This window comes from Acromyrmex echinatior, chromosome 1 (assembly GCF_024713525.1).
Source record: "Acromyrmex echinatior isolate Ae372 chromosome 1, ASM2471352v2, whole genome shotgun sequence".
In the NCBI taxonomy this organism is placed as follows: Eukaryota; Metazoa; Arthropoda; class Insecta; order Hymenoptera; family Formicidae; genus Acromyrmex; species Acromyrmex echinatior.
The window spans coordinates 24478212-24497836 of record NC_141852.1 but is presented as its reverse complement, the minus strand read 5'-3'; the positions used below and the strand labels follow the sequence as shown (position 1 = coordinate 24497836).

At 32.7% G+C, this 19625-nt stretch overlaps 1 protein-coding gene and 1 long non-coding RNA gene across 2 annotated transcripts in view; one reads left to right on the top strand and one right to left on the bottom strand.

Annotated features, from left to right (window-relative positions):
- Window positions 1-131: 131 nt before the first annotated feature.
- The window catches only part of BNIP3 (BCL2 interacting protein 3), a 30873-nt gene continuing 11379 nt past the window's right edge, over window positions 132-19625 (bottom strand). Inside the window, exons 2-6 of the mRNA XM_011052929.2 lie at window positions 16552-16729; window positions 12614-12701; window positions 2017-2090; window positions 1623-1775; window positions 132-1285 (exon numbers count right to left, since the gene is read on the bottom strand). Of these exons, the coding sequence (XP_011051231.1) occupies window positions 1234-1285; window positions 1623-1775; window positions 2017-2090; window positions 12614-12701; window positions 16552-16729 (545 nt within the window). The 3' untranslated portion in view covers window positions 132-1233. The remainder of the gene's footprint in view (window positions 1286-1622; window positions 1776-2016; window positions 2091-12613; window positions 12702-16551; window positions 16730-19625) is intronic.
- On the top strand, window positions 2721-5101 carry LOC105144189 (uncharacterized). The gene is made up of 3 exons (XR_015547626.1): window positions 2721-2936; window positions 4563-4643; window positions 5009-5101. It is a non-coding gene; the product is annotated as an uncharacterized LOC105144189 (long non-coding RNA).

Here is a 19625-nt window from a genome sequence, read left to right as displayed (position 1 = left end):
TTCTTTAAAAGTTGGGTTTCGACCGTTTGTTCGTCTTCTCGAGATCTCATGTACTGAAAACGCGGAAATACATTCGATGGGTCACGAACAGGCCAAACGCTTTAAATCGAAGACGTAGACGACAAAACACATTTTGTTAGCGTGTGAAATTCGTATGTGAATTTATTATAAGGAAATTACAAAACTGCAGATTAAGACATCGTACAAAAGCTCCACTTCAAAAAATTTCTCATCGTTCGCAAACAAGTCTGCTCGCATATGTGGTCCCTCCCTCCGGCTACTGCTCGTAGTCGGCGTCGAGACGGTGGGCGTCAGCATCGGTACTTCCTCCGTAGGAACTTTACTATCGTTACCGTTTAAATCACCACCGAGATGACAATCATTACAATTACCGCACGATAAAAAAAAGAATCGATCGACATCGCCTTATTGTTTATGTAATATTTAATCTTCTGTTTCGAATTTACTGGATATGACGCATATTTCCTTCTTGTTACCATAACGAATCACAACATTAAATCATCTCGCTTATCCACAATGCAACAAGATTCCTATAACTTGTATAAACAAGATGAATTCTGCAGCATTTTCAAGATTGTTCTTATCATTAAAATCCTTTTCGATCAATAAATCTTGTTCACCTCCGTACAACAAACACACTCCATCTGTTTCTGTTTCTGTTTCTGTTTCTCTCTCTCTCTCTCTCTCTCGCTCGCTCTCGCTCTCATTCTCGCCTCCATTCTTTCCATTCTAACAATAATTATTTCTGATAAATACTATTCAAGCTATACCTAAAAACTATTGCAGATAGAAACGTATTAGAAACGGTATAAAATGGACATGTTTCGTTCATTTTTTTTTTGTCCCTTTCAACAACTCTATGTTATATATAATAGATTCCTTTCTTCTATCTTTTTTCTTTTATCTTCGTTCTTTTTCTTAGCTTTCCCTTTTCCTAAGCATATAATGCGTATTATTTATATCTGGCATACACAATTTTTGAGAAGTACACGAAGTACGTACAGTAAGGGGGTTTGGAGGAATAAAAGTGCTAATATATAATACAAAGTGCTAATATTATAAATCGGGACAATCAAATTATGTGCTGCGTGTAACTGTTTTTAGGCTCGATCGCCCACCGGCTTGTTCAGTCTTTCTTGCGTCTCTAGCCTTTCTCTCAGCGTAGATTCAATCGTGACAATCCTGATGCTGACACACCCGGAATCGTGTCCTTCATTCAATAGCGACACGAGACATCATCAAGCCTCGCCTGGTGAGCAAAACGCTACAATAAAATTAATGAGATTAGCAAATAAGTCAATACAATAGTCGAAAAGAGTAAAACACACAATTACAAATATAACAATCCTATGTTAGAAGATACCAAAATTGATTGTCAATTGAGAATCAATACGGTTTGATTAATATTAATAATATAAAATACCGTAATAACAAGATATAATACAAGATAAGATAAATAATAGTAAATAATAGTAAATATTTGATTTGGATCTTTTCGAAATGTGCATTATCAGCATCGAAATCAGCGATTTTAATGTTTTAGAGGTAAAAATAAAATTTAAAAAATATGTTAATATATTACATTTTGAGCATTATCTTACCCTAGACCGGTTCCAATGAGCAGAGACAGAAGATTCGTGAAGAATAGAGTATAAATGACCTCCTTGGAAAACAATCCGTTCTTGCCAACCTTCGCGGTACGGATGCTGTATGTTTTCCTCTTACTACCCAAAGGGTGTTTGAACTTCCAGTCTCTGAAACGAGAATGAGATCATTAAAAAACGTAAGTAAGAATTTTATTCGCCAATATTACTCAATGTAAAAAAAAAAGTCTCTTAAGTCAAAATTAATCCTTTATAAAGTACAGAAATATGTATAGCTATTTTTTTATACGAGTACTTGATACACTTGGTGTAACTTTTAATAGTAAACAATTATAAGACAATTAAATATAATTATTTATATATTTAATTTATTAAAATCTCGTTATCATACTTTGGAGGCGCCTGGTCCGGTCGAGAGCTCCATTCGTAAATCCAGTCTGTGTTCTTCTCAAGAAGCTCGCCCTCCTGCGAAGTAGAACAAAGTACGTCTTGTTAAGAGAATAATCGAGTAATTATTTCACGGTTATCGTGCCGCGCAATGAAACAAGATAGACTCCAAATTAATCATTCCGGATACGAGAAGTTCGACGGGGTGAAAAAGCAACGAGAAATTAATTGCACGGGGCACTCTCTATATCTATGAATGGTAATCACGTCGCGTGGAAAAGTGAATGCTCAAGGATGACCTTTGGCGTTCCGCCAGTGTTGCACATATCTATACTATATGTCGTATATCGGATCTGATATGCGCAGTATATCGCAAGTTATGCGCATAAACGCTGGCTGTAAACAATACTCGGACGAGACGATCGCTCAGGAAGGTGTGAATTGATTGTGTAAAAAGGAAAGGGGGAACCAGGACGTGACGCGAATTACTCGGAGCCTCCTCCGTATCGAGGAGAGATTTAAATGTTTGATGAACTATTTCTCTCGGAACGAGAGACTTTTAGTCGGTTCTATTTCGAACTGGGTCATCGATTTAATACGCAATATGACAGAACAAGAACGCGCAAAGATAACTTATGAATCACACGATTTGTACGCACGCAGAGTATCCATTAAAAACGGCGTCCGTGTCCCCGTGTTTACTGTACGTTATACATAATCGAGTAATTATAGTATAATTCACTATCTGTTTATTGTTAAGGAAAAAACGCTAATGGGAATCGAATACCGAAGCACGATGATTGAATGACGATGTTCTCGAATTAAATCGGCATTTGGCGCTCAACAAAGTTGAGCTTTGTATTATTATCTTCTTGCTTCTTCTACTGGGACTAATGACGGGCGAATTCAGAAACAGATCATTACGTATGTATATACAAGACAATGTCCAGTTATAAGACTCAATAGATAAGCCCAATCTTCTTAATGACGCGACGGTAACCGCGTGGCTGTTTACGTTTAGTTAGACAATAGCAATTTGCATTTCGCTTGATTTGTCGAATTATGATTTATGCAAAAGAAATATTCCGTAATCAATAAAAATCAACTTATATCAATGAAATATTGATAGATATTAACTTGTGCACAGTCGAAAATCGAAGTTCATTTTCTCTCTCTCTCTCTCTCTCTCTCTCTCTCTCTCTCTCTCTCTCTCTCTCGTAGAAATTTATTTTATTTCTTTTTGTATCTTGATTACGTTTTACATTTCAAGCGAATACTTCGTGTATTCTGTCACACGCGTTTCAGAAATGTTTCCAAAATGATATTTCTCGATTTATTTCAAGTAAACTTGCTTCCATATGCCATTGTTCTTTGTGCCAATATCAGAACGGTAGTATTTACGATCACAGAAAGTATTTTATCATTGCTAAGATAAAAGTCTAATTCCTCAATGATTCGTGCTGTCAATCAACGAACGCAAAGATTGCGCGTTGCAACGCACGACACGACTCGTAACTTCATCAGAATCATTACTTTTCCGATTATTACTATTGAACGATGATCAGCTAACAGAACAGCAACGATCGGAGAGCAGATTGTTCTCGGATTGCTGTGGATTATCTTGACGCTCGCTATATCGTTTTCGCATTCCGATCAGGAGCATGTGAAGCACGGGTACATTGAGGAAACATTGTCACATATAAATTCATCGAGAAAGAGAGAGAGAGATAGATAGATAGATAGATAGATAGATAGATAGAGAGAGAGAGAGAGAGAGAGAGAGAGAGAGAGAGAGAGAGAGTGAGTCAATGTTATATCAAGAGAGATCAATAAACCCGCGAAGATACCTCCAATAATTCGAACATTTGCCGCCGCCAGTTCTCCAACCGACGATATTTATTTCGAACATACATCTGCTCGACACTTGCGACATTATTTGCTTAAAAATTCATAGATATAATAAAGTATGTAAATAATAAATTAAATTTTAATATACAATTGCATATCATTTGCACTTAATGAATATATAAATAAATAATAATATGTAAATTAAAATATAATATTAATATTAGTAAAATATAATATAAATATATATATATATATATATAAATTAAAATATATACAGTATAAATTAAAATCTCTTTATACATATACAATTGTATATTATGCGCTTAATTATCTTAAAACTTTATCGTGACTTTTAATGGACTTTTCATAAGAAAAAACAGCGGTCGCCTTTCGTGCGGCAATTACGTCGCGTATCTGATGCACGCAACAAACGCACGAAAAACTCGAAAATCGATATACTCGCGTGTGGAGGCTTTTTATGTGTCGTCGGTTTTTTAATTCATGCACGTATCACCACTTCTTGATTATGAGAAGCGTTATGGCGCGCAGTTGTCGGTCGATCGTGAAAAACTGCATGTCGTCATTATAACGTTAGATTCTACGTTTTTACACTGTAAATATAAATTTTTATGACTGCGTTTGCTTTTCATTGCCTACCTTGGATCCCTCGGGTCGCGCGTGTCAATAATATACGTCATCAAGATGACAACGATGGAAGTGCAATGCGATATCAAATTAAAATACAATCCAACATCTAATGCGACATCTGGGTCTCATTGTAAAGTAAATTGCAATTTCTCGTTCCTGACTTAGTAATTATTCAACAGTTATTAACAACAATTTTATTATCAACAATTATTAACAAAATTTACTTTATTTGAATTTAAGATTAATTTATCGCTGAAATGTATTGTGATATTTTATTTATTAGAAACTTTTGAAGACTTTGAAATGTTTTCATTTTATATTCTCTTAAATAATAAAAAGTTAATGTATTATTTAAAAAAAAACCGTTTTGATCGTTACTATTTGATATTTTTGTTGTGCAAACTAACGAGCTTTTTTACTCTCTATTTTTCTACATTTTATGTACATTATATATCATTGTCATACAATTATTTTTCAAGTGCTGTTTTTTTTTCTTTAAGTTTTCCAGAAAATGCACGAAGAACGAGTTTCTACTCAAGAATAGACGGCAAAAAAGAAACAACAACGAATGCGAAAGGAGCAGATGTTCCGAATCAAGATTGCGAAATGCGATGCAACATGAAATCCTGAGGATTTATTCTTGTCTTTATCTCCTATTTTTTCCTGTTTTCCTTAATTCAATAATGTTTCCCAAAGCAAAACTTCACCCAGACTTGCAAAAGATATAATTTTTTAAATAGCTTTAAAAAAAATTTTTTTTAAATGCTCGTTTTATTATATTTTTTAATTAATTACAATCGATGACGATCAAATCAATGAACGTCACGCCGGTAAAGTTCAGTATGAACTTAACTACACAGAGCGTTTTCTTTCACCCATGGTAGTAACACCGGAGTTAAATTTAAATGCCCGATTGATCTGAATCCGCAACACGCCTCTCGCGCTAATTACGCCGTCGGCGTTTCTTTTGCGACGCGAAGTCGGGGAAAGTCAACACAGAGCGTCGTCGCGCGTCGGATCGAAAACGTTGGCGCGACGTCCGAAAGGAGAATGGATTCACACGACGGCGCCGACGTCGTGCATGGCGTGAGCTCGGCACGACCGGCTATTGGCCAGTCGATACTACGACGTTCCCGAGAGTGCTCCACGCGTGCTGTCCCGACCCCGCTTTTCTTCCCGCCGACGACGACGACGACGACGACGACGAGTAGGAATCCACGGCGTAGGAAACGCAATGGCCGCGAAACGCACCGATTTAAAAGACAAAGCGACAAGACGCGATGCCTCATTAACGGTACCATAAATGAGGCGTCCCTGCGAAGTCGTTTAATGTCATACTTTTCTCCCAACTATATATAATAAATCCCTTCGACGAATCGAAAAAAAAAATCAGACTTTGTCATTTTAACATTCGTGAACAAAGTTAGATCCAACAAGCTGGATTAAACGAGAGCAAACAAATGCAAATAAACTCATCTCGCTAATTGCGATGACATAGCTGAATACAATTTACAAAATTCACTTAATTTTAATTTATTAAATATTTTTTCAATAATGTCAATTCAAGTATTCAATGATTGCACTTAATATATTCAAAATAAATAGTGCTACACAATTTTTTCTCTATTTTTTTTTTGTAACTATATATTTATTATCAGCATTATTTTTACAGCTACAATTAATTATAAAAAAATTAAGTTACTTTTTTCCACCACTAACAATTAAATTAATCTTCATGAAATTAACGATTGAAAAATATTTTGATAAAACAAAACTGAATTCTCTAAACATTCAGCTGTTTCTGAGAAGGACTTCTGAAATAAAAAGGTACTTTCTCTTTTCGAAATTTCTATTTAATCGCAATGGAGAACGCAAGTCGTGATACTTCCCGTGCAATTAATTAGGATTAAACAATAGTCGAGAACCGTTGTTCTCCTACCACGAGTACCTTTCGCGTGCCACGACTATTCGCAACAATTCATATCGGAGAACGTAAGAATATATTCCCGAAGTGGGCGTAGTTCTGGATAGCACCAGACTGCCAGATGCGTCGATTGCACACGCGTAAATAACGGGCGGAAGTTTAAATAAACGAATTGCAACCTACACGAACGTCCGGGAAGAACGCGCCGCGTGCTTCACGAAAAAATTCAAGGAAAGATATTGCATTATATTTTTAACCGACGCTTCTTCGTCGTGACATTGCATGCGTGCAACGTGTAACGCGCGTGAAACGCAGTGGCGGCTATCAATTTTCATGTGACGCTAAAGAACGTCGTGACGCTCGCGATCGCGACGTCGTCGTGACGCGACGCGGTCCCCAATGTCACATCATTCAATGGCACGTCGCGGCAATCGTATCTTCATTGAACCGTCACTCTATTTGAGCGGCTACATTGCGTTACTGGGCGTTCAATAAAGTTTAACTTACGTCATAGTGACAGCGCCGCTGAAGACAATCTGTTACTCCCGATTATGCAATCATTGCTTTCCCCCGATTTGAACAACGTTTTACGAAGAAGCAATGAAGGCGTTGCCTTTCAATAGCCAGAAATTATTCGAGGTTGCAAGAATTACCACGGAAATGACAGGATTTATTATAATAAATAAATCAATAAATGGATTCTGCAAAATTTTAGGAAAATTTATGGGCCCAGATTCATTCGAGAAGATTTATTCAACGTTAGTTTGAATGTGCGCAAAGTTAATTTTGAATTAACAAATTAATTAACGCGAATTTAATTTTCATGAATAACAGTAATAATAAATTAAAAATTAATCTGCGTTGTACAGTTCAATCCGCGATTTATATTTATTGAGATCACATGCATTTTTTATTATTGCAAAGTTTAGCGCAACATGTCTATTTGAGGACTGTTTTTTTTCATCGATCGATTGAATACACTTTAATAACAAGATTACATTAGTTCCATGCCACAAATTCTGCATCCATCGCATCCGTTCTGCCGCAAATCCGTTGAATTCCACACTACGAAACATGCACCACAATGGAACGGAGTCACCAATGCGACTCTCCAGCGTAAAGTGACTGCATTGCGTCCTCTGTTATATTAATTATTCATTTGCGTCAGTGTTTTGATTCACTGACAAATATCGCTTGCCATAAATACAGTCGTAATGTGGAAAAAAATATAGCATTACCTTAAATAGGATTATTATAATGCATTATTCTCGAAGTATTTTAAACTACATTGCGGAATGTAGTTTAATAAATAGGATTAGCTATATATATATATAAAGTCCCAAAATTCGAGACTCAAAATATTATAACAAAAAAAGTTTTCGAAAAACTGAATAAAAAAATTATTTGTAAATTTTTTACTTAATTTTTTCGAAAACTTTTTCTTGCTGCAGTATATTGAATCGCGAATTTTGAGACACCCTATAAGTAAATTTTTACTTGTAGTTTCTAAAATATAATTTTAAATAGGACCTTATTACAAACTACGTTTAAATAGTCACCTGTGAGTATTAAGTGCGCTAAAAAATGTGCCACCAGCGTTCACTAAACTATCGCACGTGCAACTCATGAATAGATGGCTAAATATAATTTATAACGAGTTATATTTAAATCTCTATTGTCTAAAAAAAAATACTACTTAAAATAAAAATAATTTAGAAATAATTTTTTTATTAACGCTCTCTCATTGCCCGCAAACTCTATTATTATTTTTAATTTCAAGAGCCCTATTATTTAAATTTTGTTTTTTTTTAATTTTTCAAAAAACTTTTGCTATGATATTTTAAATTACAAATTTTGGAACATCCTGTATATACGTATAGAGGTACATTGTTACTAGCATAAATATAATGGAATATTTTTCTCAACGCATTAACATGATCGCGCGAATACATTCACTCCAAATGCGCAACAACCGGTTTGCGAACTGATACCAGAAGAAGAGTAAAAGCGTCGACTTACAAGATTGCGTGAGCATCGTTGCGTGCAACATGGATATTCTTACAAATCGATTTTCCATTTTTCATCTTGAGCTATTGTCGTACAGGAACGGCGAGATTCTCGGATAACTGATATGATTTCTTTGGTTGACATAACGATAAATTAGATAGTCTAGTCTTCGCAATTCAAAAGATATTCAGGTATAGCTTTTCTGATTTTACTTTTACTTTAATGTAAGATTTATTCAGTTGGAATTTTCATATCTTATGTCAGTCGAAAGAAAGTATATTATATATTGCAGATTGGCGACGTAATGATGAATGAAAATAACGAGAAATAGTAAAAGTGCAACTGTTGGGTGATATATCATGAAATAATTAGCATTAAAAAAAGGAAATAAGAAGTATAATTAATTAAAGTATTCCAAGTTATGCAATGTTACGAAAGAGAGAAAGAGAGAGAAAAAGATTTTTAAAAAATAGGAAAGTCATACCTCCAATGTGACATACACGTTAATATTAAATTTTCTATTTAGGCTCTTAAACATAAATATTTGTAGACGATTCTCGCTTATAAATACGTCATTCCTAAAAGTGTTTGTAAATACGCAATTCTGATAAAAGTCTTCGTAAACAAACAATTCCCATCTCTACAGATATATAGTCTTTGTGTAAAAACAAAAGTATATTACAAAGGAAAATGCGCATATAACTGATAAAATAGCTTTTTAAAAACGCAATTACATTTAATTTTGGACATATGGCAATAACGATAGATAGATCGTTAAATAAATTTGTGTAATTCGTATGAAGAGATAAATTTGGGGAAAAATCAATAAAAACGTTAAGAGCGAAAAATACACTAACACGTGTTTCAGTAGCAGTGAATCTTTTCTCGATACAAAGACTGAGAGGACGAGTGACTCATGGAAAAACCTTACTTACACGAGCGGTTTTACTTGTTATCATTACTCATACTCCACAATACAGTCTCTCAGTCTTCGTCGCTATTTTAGTCTTTCCCGTAATATAATAAAGTTCCCCGCGCGTCTCCAGCTTTATCGACAATTCATTGGATTTGAATCGATCTCTCGACCTCGCGCTGTTTTATACGAATCATTCGCGAAGATGTTACGTTATTTTCTTAAGAACCTGCTTAATTCTGATGATAATGACGTCTATTTGTCCTCGACGCAGAGATAAAAGATGCGCAAGCAGGAAAGACATCGCGACTATCGTATCGTGATTATTGAAGACGTTTTTATGAAAGCCTATCTGGAAACATATCTTTATTGCAAAAGTAAATGCAAACGCTATCGCAGTGTAATAACATTCGTACATATCTTCTACATATTCAAATAAAATATTATGTTTTGCATGTTTATGTTCCTTTTTGTGACAAACTGACAAAAAAATCAAACAAATGAATGTAATAACAAATGTTATCGTAATGTGTACGATAAAAATTAACTTATAAACGTGAGCGTCTAAAAACATGTTACAAACGACTTTATTCTTTTACATATAAAAAGATATTAGGTGTTGGAATTAATTCGTAGCGTTTTTGAATGAAAGAATGTTATTTATTTCACATGAGCATTAAAAAATACATTAATGAAAGTACTTCCCATCACTTGTAAAACGCTACGAATTAATTCCAACACCTATAAATAAAAGTCAAAAGAAAAGATTTATGAGGACATCAGATTTATCAGATTATGAAAAAATATGTTAAATAATACATAACAAAACATTATACATTTGGAGAATCTTTGCATATTTAAAAACAAGAATCGTATGATGTTTACGCAGAGTTATCAATTCAAGTTAAATACGCAGACGTCTTTCAACTTGTTTAATAGAATTATCCTTGATCTTATCAAGATTACAAAATTATTATTTTAGGAATTTTTTCTGAAAAAAAATTTACTTCAATTCTGACAAGAAATTAAAAAGATCGTTGCAAAAACATTTTTTTCAACGTGAAAATATTAATCTAAATTCAACTCTTTAAAATTGAATTTATCAAGTTAAGGAAATTAGTCAAACATTGCATCAAATTAAAAAAAAAAATAATCTCTCTGATCTATTCGTTTTTTGTTCTTTCGTAAATATCCGGACATTTTGTTAGCGGATATTCCTCACAATCTCGCGGAAATAATATCGTGGATTTTATCTTCAACTTTCTGATATCTCTCGAATAATCGAGAGTGCGAAAAAGAATATTTCAATAACTATCTATCGCGACGGAAATGCGCAAATGTCGTTGGAACTCTCGCTGCACTTGGCGCATGAATAGTTAACGTCGTATTTGCATGTAAATTGTCTTACAATTAGTCGCGACTTGCTCGTACAATTATTTAACCGTCTAACAACACAAAGATATTGTATTATGCGGCATTTTTTTATCTGACTTTTTTATCTATTTATTATGTGTACACGAACATTTGTTTTCATTTTATATGAATTACAAAAATCGATTTAAACATCATTATATGAATTATTAATTTATTTTAAAATTATCTTAATTCTTTTTAAAGAAAATTTATTGTATACAAATATGTCACTTTTTTAAGGAAAATCTTTTTGTGTATACATGTAATAAATATATGTGATTTCAGAAATCTAATTCAATTTAAATAAATGTAAACATTAAAAAATGATAATTCAAGATAAAATGTTAAATTTCGAAGAATTAAATGTTGCACAAAAAATCATATAAATAAATTGTATACATGTAAGATCTTTTGATTTAAATACTGCGTGCTTTGCCGAACAGACAACGATCCCGACTTAGAATTGTATTGCGCAATATCAAAGATCATCGTTCCGACCGAGACGAAGGAGCCGTACAAGAACCGTGCCGAGAGGCATGACGTGTTGCAACGCGATTTTGTTAGTCTCTAAGAAACTGGGGCACGACGAAAGGAAGAATGAGATTGCAGCGGCGTTAGGCTTTGTGCCGATCGATACACGTGGTAATCCAATAGCTCATGGCTACAAGGGACACAGCGCTAATGGAGTCAGTGATCCGCAGACCTTGTACAAGAGAAACTGTCCGTTCGATAAAACCAGTTGCGCATCGTTATAAGCGAATACGGAAACTCGTGCGCGTATAGAGGTATACGAGTTCAATCGATATTATTCCCACCCCATCTTTTATATCTAATATAGCTATATAGCTTTGTTGGAAATTGTTTGCATTTTTTGAAATGAGAGAATTTCGAATTTTTCCTTTGCATTTTTCCTTTACAATTATTTCTCACTCTATATCGCTTTGTAATTTTCTTATCTTTAGTGTATTATTTTTAAAAAGTTATGAAATGACTTTTTAAAAATAATACATGTTATTTTTTTTTTAAGTTCGATAAAGGAAACAAAGTTGGACGTTATACTTGAAATGAGAACGAAGTTTCAACTGTCGCGTGAGATCGGCGAAGTCCTTGGAAATTATAATCGCCATAATAGGGCTTGAAATGATATCTCGATGTTATCAACTTATATTACCAATAGTTTTTTAACATGATATTTTATTAAAAGGGAGAAACGGATTCCACCCTTCTTTTTCGGGGAAATTTTAAAAGTGAAATTTCATGTATTAATTTTTTTGTATCTAAAAAAAAAACATTACAGAAGAAGGGAAAATATCGCAGACGGAAGGTTAAATAGCTGAAACAATAATGAATGAAAGAGAGAAATTATGCAAATTACTCATTAATATCATTCGTAATAGATAGGATTTCAAATTAAATGTATAGTAAAGAAAGATGTATAATATAAATCGCGTGCCGAGATATAATATCTTGCTTCAAGCATATAACTCTAAACTTTGCCAACTTTATGCGACAGTTAAAACTTCGTCCTCGTTTCAATCATAACGTTCGACTTTGTTTACTTCATTGAACTCGAGTAACGTGAGTCAAAAGTAAAATGATAATATATAGTACAGTGAAGGCAATATTGATGGCAGATGTTTTCCGAGAAAAAATCCGATTGCGATTGCAATATATTTCTAGAACGATTCCGATAGTTATCGTGCATATTCGCAACCGAGCATATCGCGCGACATAATAGGGACGAACGTAATTACGCACATATAAATAAACACCATACACGCCATACGTGCTTTTATATAGTCAAGCAGATCGTAAAGAACACGTAGTAAAAAGTCGATTGAAACTGACCTTATTACAGCCGTAATTTATATAGACTCCTTTGAGCTCATCTTCAGTTGAGAGTTCTGTGTTCGGGCTGTTCGGCGGGCTCTTCGGGCTGCAAATTCAAGGAAAAAACTTGTTATGATCCATAAACGTTGCAGACAATGTAAATGGTGACTTCCCGTCACGAAATCCTCCAATAGAGATTGTTGCTGTTTATGCTTATTTATTTAACCAACATTACTCAACACACTTGTCGCTATGGCTCACTTGATTTAAAACTGCGACGATTTTTCACGTGCTGTTTTTACAGATAATCGGAATGTTAAATTATCAAATTATATTGTATAAAATTTAATATTTTTGGTCACTTTTTTAAAATAAAATGCTTTAATTTAATTGTTTGCATTATTGAAATGAGAGAGTTTTGAATTCTTTCTTTGTGAAATTATTTCACGTCCAATCTACATCGTTTTATAATTCTCATTTGATTTTGATATTTCATATATTTAAAATTCTCGTTTTATATATATATATATATATATGTATATACCAGCAATTTATTAAAGCAACAGAAATGGAGTCGACATATTAAATAAATATATCAAAATAAAAATCAAATATTCTATACTGATAGTATTAACCATAAAGAGACTAATTTTGAAATTTATATATATCAAAAATCAAGATAAAGAAATATATTATTTCTATTATATTATACGATTCGTAGAACGCAAAATGAACGTTATATTTTCTCCGCTTTTTTTTGTTGATTAATTTGCGCAAGAATCGCCGAGAAGTGTCGCCAAGTTGCTTATCGCCAGATTCATTCCGGTCAAGCGATAAAACGACGCGCGAAAAATCGCCACGATAATATGTCACCTTGGAAGTTTGCGACCTCTCGCGTATTATGTGTAATCCATCAGTACATCGTAAACCGTGATCGAACCGACACTCGCAGTTGCAATGCGGTTGACGGCTGCGGTTATCCTTGCGCTCCAATATCGATATCACGACGAAGGGCAGCGCAATCACTATCGAGCTCGTAATCATCGATGCATCTCGGTGAAGAGTTGCAAGTCGCGATAAGCGCATTTATATCAAGTGCATCACATATACACGTATTACGCGTTATCGACTCTTCTACTTTGATTTTTCTTTTTTCAAGATAAAACGCATTATGTTTAACTTTGTAATCGTTTAAATATATAAAGATTAATATCGTAGTCTCTCTCATATTTTAATGTGATATCTTAATCTAATGTAGTTTATCGTCATATATATATATATATATATATATATATATATATATATATATACATATATTTAATATTGATTAAATTAATTTTTATTAATACATCTTAGCGGAACAACATTTCTAAGAAACGTTCGTTTTTACTGGATTATGTGTGTGTGTGTGTGTGTGTGTGTGTGTGTGTGTGTGTGTATATATATTAGATATATATATATATATATGTGCGTGTGTGTGTGTGTGTGTGTATATACTATTAAAAATTTCATGAAATTATAAATTTAATATACTTTTAAATTACACAATTTAAATTTAATTTCATGACATTACATTAAATTAATGTATTTATAACTGAAAAGTATATATATTTATGTACCTGTACATGAAATTCAATGTACTTTTCATGAAAATTTATGAAATTTAACGTATACGTTCATTACATTTAAGTAATTACTATAACTTAATTTTCAGTTAAACCATTCATTATTTTTAATTTCGTTCATAATCACAAGCTTCATTTATATAAAAAGAAGCTCATGGTTACATTTCTAACAGTGTATATTTATATAAAAATTACTTTTTTATAATTTTTTACCTTTTTAAAAAATCAAAATTTATTAATTCGTGTATAATAATGATAAAATTTTTCGTGAGAAATGGTATTTAATAAATGTATATTTATTTCCTTGTGTTAAAACGTTTAGCAACGGTCGTACTCGTGTTGTTTGTCAAACTGATTAAATAGCCTATGCTAATTTTCTTCTTCAAAATTTTTTTGCAAAGAAGACGGATGATAATAACGCCGAGTGTACAGACGACGCAGTAAATAATGTCCATTTCTATTAATATAGATTAACTTTAATTTACTTTTAATTAGAGATTTAATTTATTTTTAATCTGTTTCTAATTTTAAATTAATTAGAAAAAGATAAAAAATAAATTAAATCGAAATTGAAATTAATTTACATTAATAGAACTGAGCATAAAGCGAGTTAAATAATTCAATACGACGTTACATATCGCAAAATATCGTCTTGAAATTGAACTGGATATTCGTTGTTGCGCAGATATTGTAATAACAGAATCGTGACTTTCATGCTCGAGATAATATTACTTATTGTTAGAGAAACACATACAAACACAAAGCATATACACGAGTGTGTCACAGATCAATGCTTTTTATTATGACGTGTATAATATTTTTTGCAAATCATTACAAATTTTTTTGCGTCAAAGAATCAGCGACTATACTTTTAATAGATCAATCTGTGCATAGAGATATCGAACTATGTTCCTTTGTCAGCAACAAAGCGTATAAACGCGTTTAGTTGTTCTGCCAAGATATTTACGCGGATCTCTCAATGATGCTATTTTAATCCTGTTAAGAGCCACATGTTAATTTAGCCGTCTAAACAACAAAAGTAAAAATATAAATGTTTACTTGTAACTATAACTTTGTTTACGAGCGATATGCGACATTGCTATGAATATTGCGACACGATCGCAACTGAAAATCAATTTAACGCATTGTTTAAAATCAATTTAAAAGTGCAGGTAATAATGCAGTAATTATAATAATTATACATCGCCTAAATTCTGCTCGAATTAATGAAAAGTTTGCTCTAAAAAAATAGTATGAATTGTTGCAGCCTTTCAATCAGCCGTGCATCATAAAATTCAAAAAATAAGGAATTATTCTTTCAATTATGATTTTGAATTTTTGCTCTAAAGTTATTTCTATGTATATAATTCGCAATTCGCTAAGCGAAATTATAATGTACTCAGTAAGGTCATTCGCTTTCTACAGTTTTTATCTACGCGACCTTGAGCCACACCCCGACGCTTGATGATGAAGCGACTAAAAAAAAAAAATAGTTCTCCATGTGTATGGATCATCATTCCTCGCCTCTGAGTCACGACGCTTCTTTTCTTACTCCGAAGTCCTTCCCAAGAAGGAAAGGGAACGGAAGCGAACGTTTTCTCTCGTTGTACTCGTGCAGGATGTGTGAAAGGAAACGCCGTCTTTTGCCCACCGAGAACTTGCGTGAATATAGGTAGTTGAACGGCCGGCTTTGTTGGCTGAGTCTTCAAACCCGAGATTATAAGAGTTGACTTTATACTGTTTCTCAAAGCGCCTTTCGAATCCCCACGTGCTTGGCTCTGTTGTGTGTATAAAGTACTTTTTCATACTGATACTCAACATTCATTTTTAACGTCAAAATAGGTCAAAAGTGACGTTTGATATTCGTCAATTTCTATTGTACGATCTATTTTGACGCTAAAAATTAGTTGAGTATCAGCATGAAGGACACTTTAAAGGCCATGGCACATAAAAATTGAAGCATTACAATTCAAACAATCACGGTAGATATCGTAAAGCAAGTATCACAACGTATTGATTTTTTTTACTACTTAAATCTCACTGTTTAATTTTTTTTGTGCCATGGCTCTATAAACTCTGCAGAAAGTTAACTTTGGTTAGAACTATCCAAGTTCAATCGTCGCAATTTTCGAAAATCTTAATCCGATTTCTAGCAAATCGGACGATCGAGAAGATTTTCCCAAACTTCTCGAAAAGCGGTATCTTACTCTGAAATCGCTTACTTTCTAGTTGTTAAAGTATCGAAAAATTATGTGTCCCACGCGAGGCGATTTTCGCCGAGGCGTCGCCAACTTACTTGGAAGATAAAAGATCCGGAAAAGAAAGTCTTACCTGTCCCTCGGAGTGTCCCGGCGCGAAGACGCCAGGGAATGCTTCGCGGATGAATGTGTGGAATCTCTCTGTGCTTCCCTGAGAAGTCGCAGGTATTCACGTTCGCCGGTAATGCTAAACGGCGTCGGCGTTGTCCGGGCCGCCAGCGGCGGGTCCGGCACCAGCTCCACCCAGGACTCTGCGCAGTTAGAAAAAAAATTGTTATTCTCTGCTGAATGCTTATCCAATTCCGCGAGCTTTTACAATAGTTGCGGCAATTCGCGCAGCAGCCACTTTTCAGTGTCCTTCGATAATAATACAATGTTTCCGCACACGAGGAAAATTTTATCTCCTAGAAACGAACGAAAGAGAATGAATAACAATTGCCAACAGTAATTTTCTGAATAAATTACTCAATTATATTTTACTCGCATTGTCATGAGCAAATTTCTTACACAGAAATAATAAAATTTATTATTACAGTAATAAGTAATACCAAAAAGAAGAACCTCGTTCTTTCTGTATTGAAAAGACTTTTGATGAAATTGATATTTATGTATCTTTAGTGAAAATTTAATGAGACTCCATCATAATATGTATCGTAATTTTTCAATTTCCTTCCAGAAATAATAAAATTTATTATTACAATAAATACTAACAGAAGCAATTTCTGTATTAAAAAAAACCCTTGATGAAATTGAAATCCATATCTCTTTAGCGAAAATTTAATGAAACGACACTGCATGTATCGTAATTTTTCAATTTTAATTATTAATGTATTAGGTATTGGAATTAATTCGTAGCGTTTTTTAATGAAAGAATGTTATTTATTTCACATGAGCATTAAAAAATACATTAATGAAAGTACTTCCCATCACTTGTAAAACGCTACGAATTAATTCCAACACCTAATACTAATTGAAATATTTTAATGTTAAATGTTGTTTCTAATATCTTTAAAGTGCTTTTAAATTTTAACACGCTGATGTTAATATATTCGGTGCATATTATACGGAGAATGAATGTCGTTGAACGACATACACGATGACACACTATAATATCTTTAAAAATAGCAGCAACAGCCACCATATCGATCACGATAACCCCACGAGGTCAAGTTGAAGGGAAATTTCATATTCTTTTCTTGTAAATAATATAACGTTGATTTTTATATCAATTTTCATCGTACATGTATAGTACTAATCTTTGCAAATAAAATTATCAAAAACATAGAAGAAAAAATTTAATATTTTAAAGCAGATAAATATTAAAATTACAATTTCGAAAATAATTATTACATCTAAAAAAATCATTGCATACAAAGAAAATTATTTTTTAAATGATTCACGCTTTGTACACACATGTATACTTAATAGATAAAAAAAATATGGTGAGTGCGTATTTACGATTTTTCAAGGACAGGCTCGTCTCTTCGATGTACATAAATAAATGCGATATACAAATAAGACCTCCGACGCATTTATTTTAAAATGACTGTTTTAGCGAAAAAATTTCATTCTTCTCACTGTATGCTAATAAAATATTCAGCATGCATTACAAAAGAAATAGTTATAAATGACGCGTAACGATTTAACCGTCTCATTATAAGATCAAACGAGATCAATATTAATTTTTATATTGTATATTTAATAAAATTGAAATCTATGAGTTTGTTAATTAGTTAATTGCTTTGCTAAATGTAGATCGAATGAATCATCAGACTTGGACCGTAAGAGTAATTATCTTGATTAATAATGATATAATGATAAATAATACAAAATTATGCATCTTTTGATGATACAAATCTTTTGCTAATTTAGAAATAACGAAGAATCGTACTTCGCAATTTGCAAATTGTCACATAAATATGCAACTCTTAACTTCTGTGCAATGAACTGGGAATACTAAATAGCACAATACAGAGTTATCGATATTGTCTATAGCTGATGTATAATCGAATAATAGAAGATTTATTTAATGATAAAGCTACTTAAACAAAATATATAAGAATCTTGAGAAAAAACTGTCTTTTGTGTGAGACGGAGAGAGAACAAGAAAATTCTACTATCAATATTCCGTTTTAATTGGAACTGAATAAAAGGAAATTTGATTGTACATAAATGATGCAGATCATAAGACGTATCTATGTCTAATGATAGACATAAATGATAGACTTTTTTATTTTCAAATCTTGCAGTTTCCCCACTTCATTTTGTTATGAAAATTCACGAGATTATAATTGTCATATTAAATAAGAATAAAAAAAAATATTTCAATAAAATATATAAAACGTATTATTAGAAAATAAAAAAGATAACGTTTATAAAATTGAATAGTGGATAGATAAATAAGATTAAATTTTAAATAACAACTTTATGAAATTTTATATTAATTTAATTTTCTTTTATTTATAACTAATTTCATTAAATTGTACTACACTAATATTGTAATAAAAAATTATGTATTACGTCGCGAATTAATTACGTAATTATTTTTATGAGAATTTAAGCTACTCATAACATATAATTTATTAAAGTTTTACATATGTGAAATGGTACGATAAATATCTGCGCTTGCAAGCTCAAGCATAATCACATAACGAGAATGATCTCATCGCCATAAAATCTCGAGTTCATCTACCATCGTTATGACGATAAATTTGCTAACAGCATAACGGGCGTGAATTTATATTTCTCGCTCCAATGTTGCCTTATTCCCTGCATAATTACGAAACGACCGCGCTATCGATGCGCATATATTTTTATCATACTTAATTTTCAATATGCAAGCTTCGTCGTAAAAATGATTAATAAATGATTTTCGTAAACAAGTTTCATTCTTCATAATTCAATTAATATACGTTACAAATATACGTTATCACTGATCAGAGTTCACGTTCCGCACTCCTGATTTTCTCGGCGACGCAACGCGTTCTATTCTAAAACGCGCGACACTTTTTACTTAAAATTTTTGACCTCCGAAAATGTTTATATTAATTATATTAATAAAACAAAAAATAAAAAGATTAACCACAATTAATTAACGGTCAAACTCCTATCCATCACATTCTTATCGATTGCGTAAGCAAATTTCTA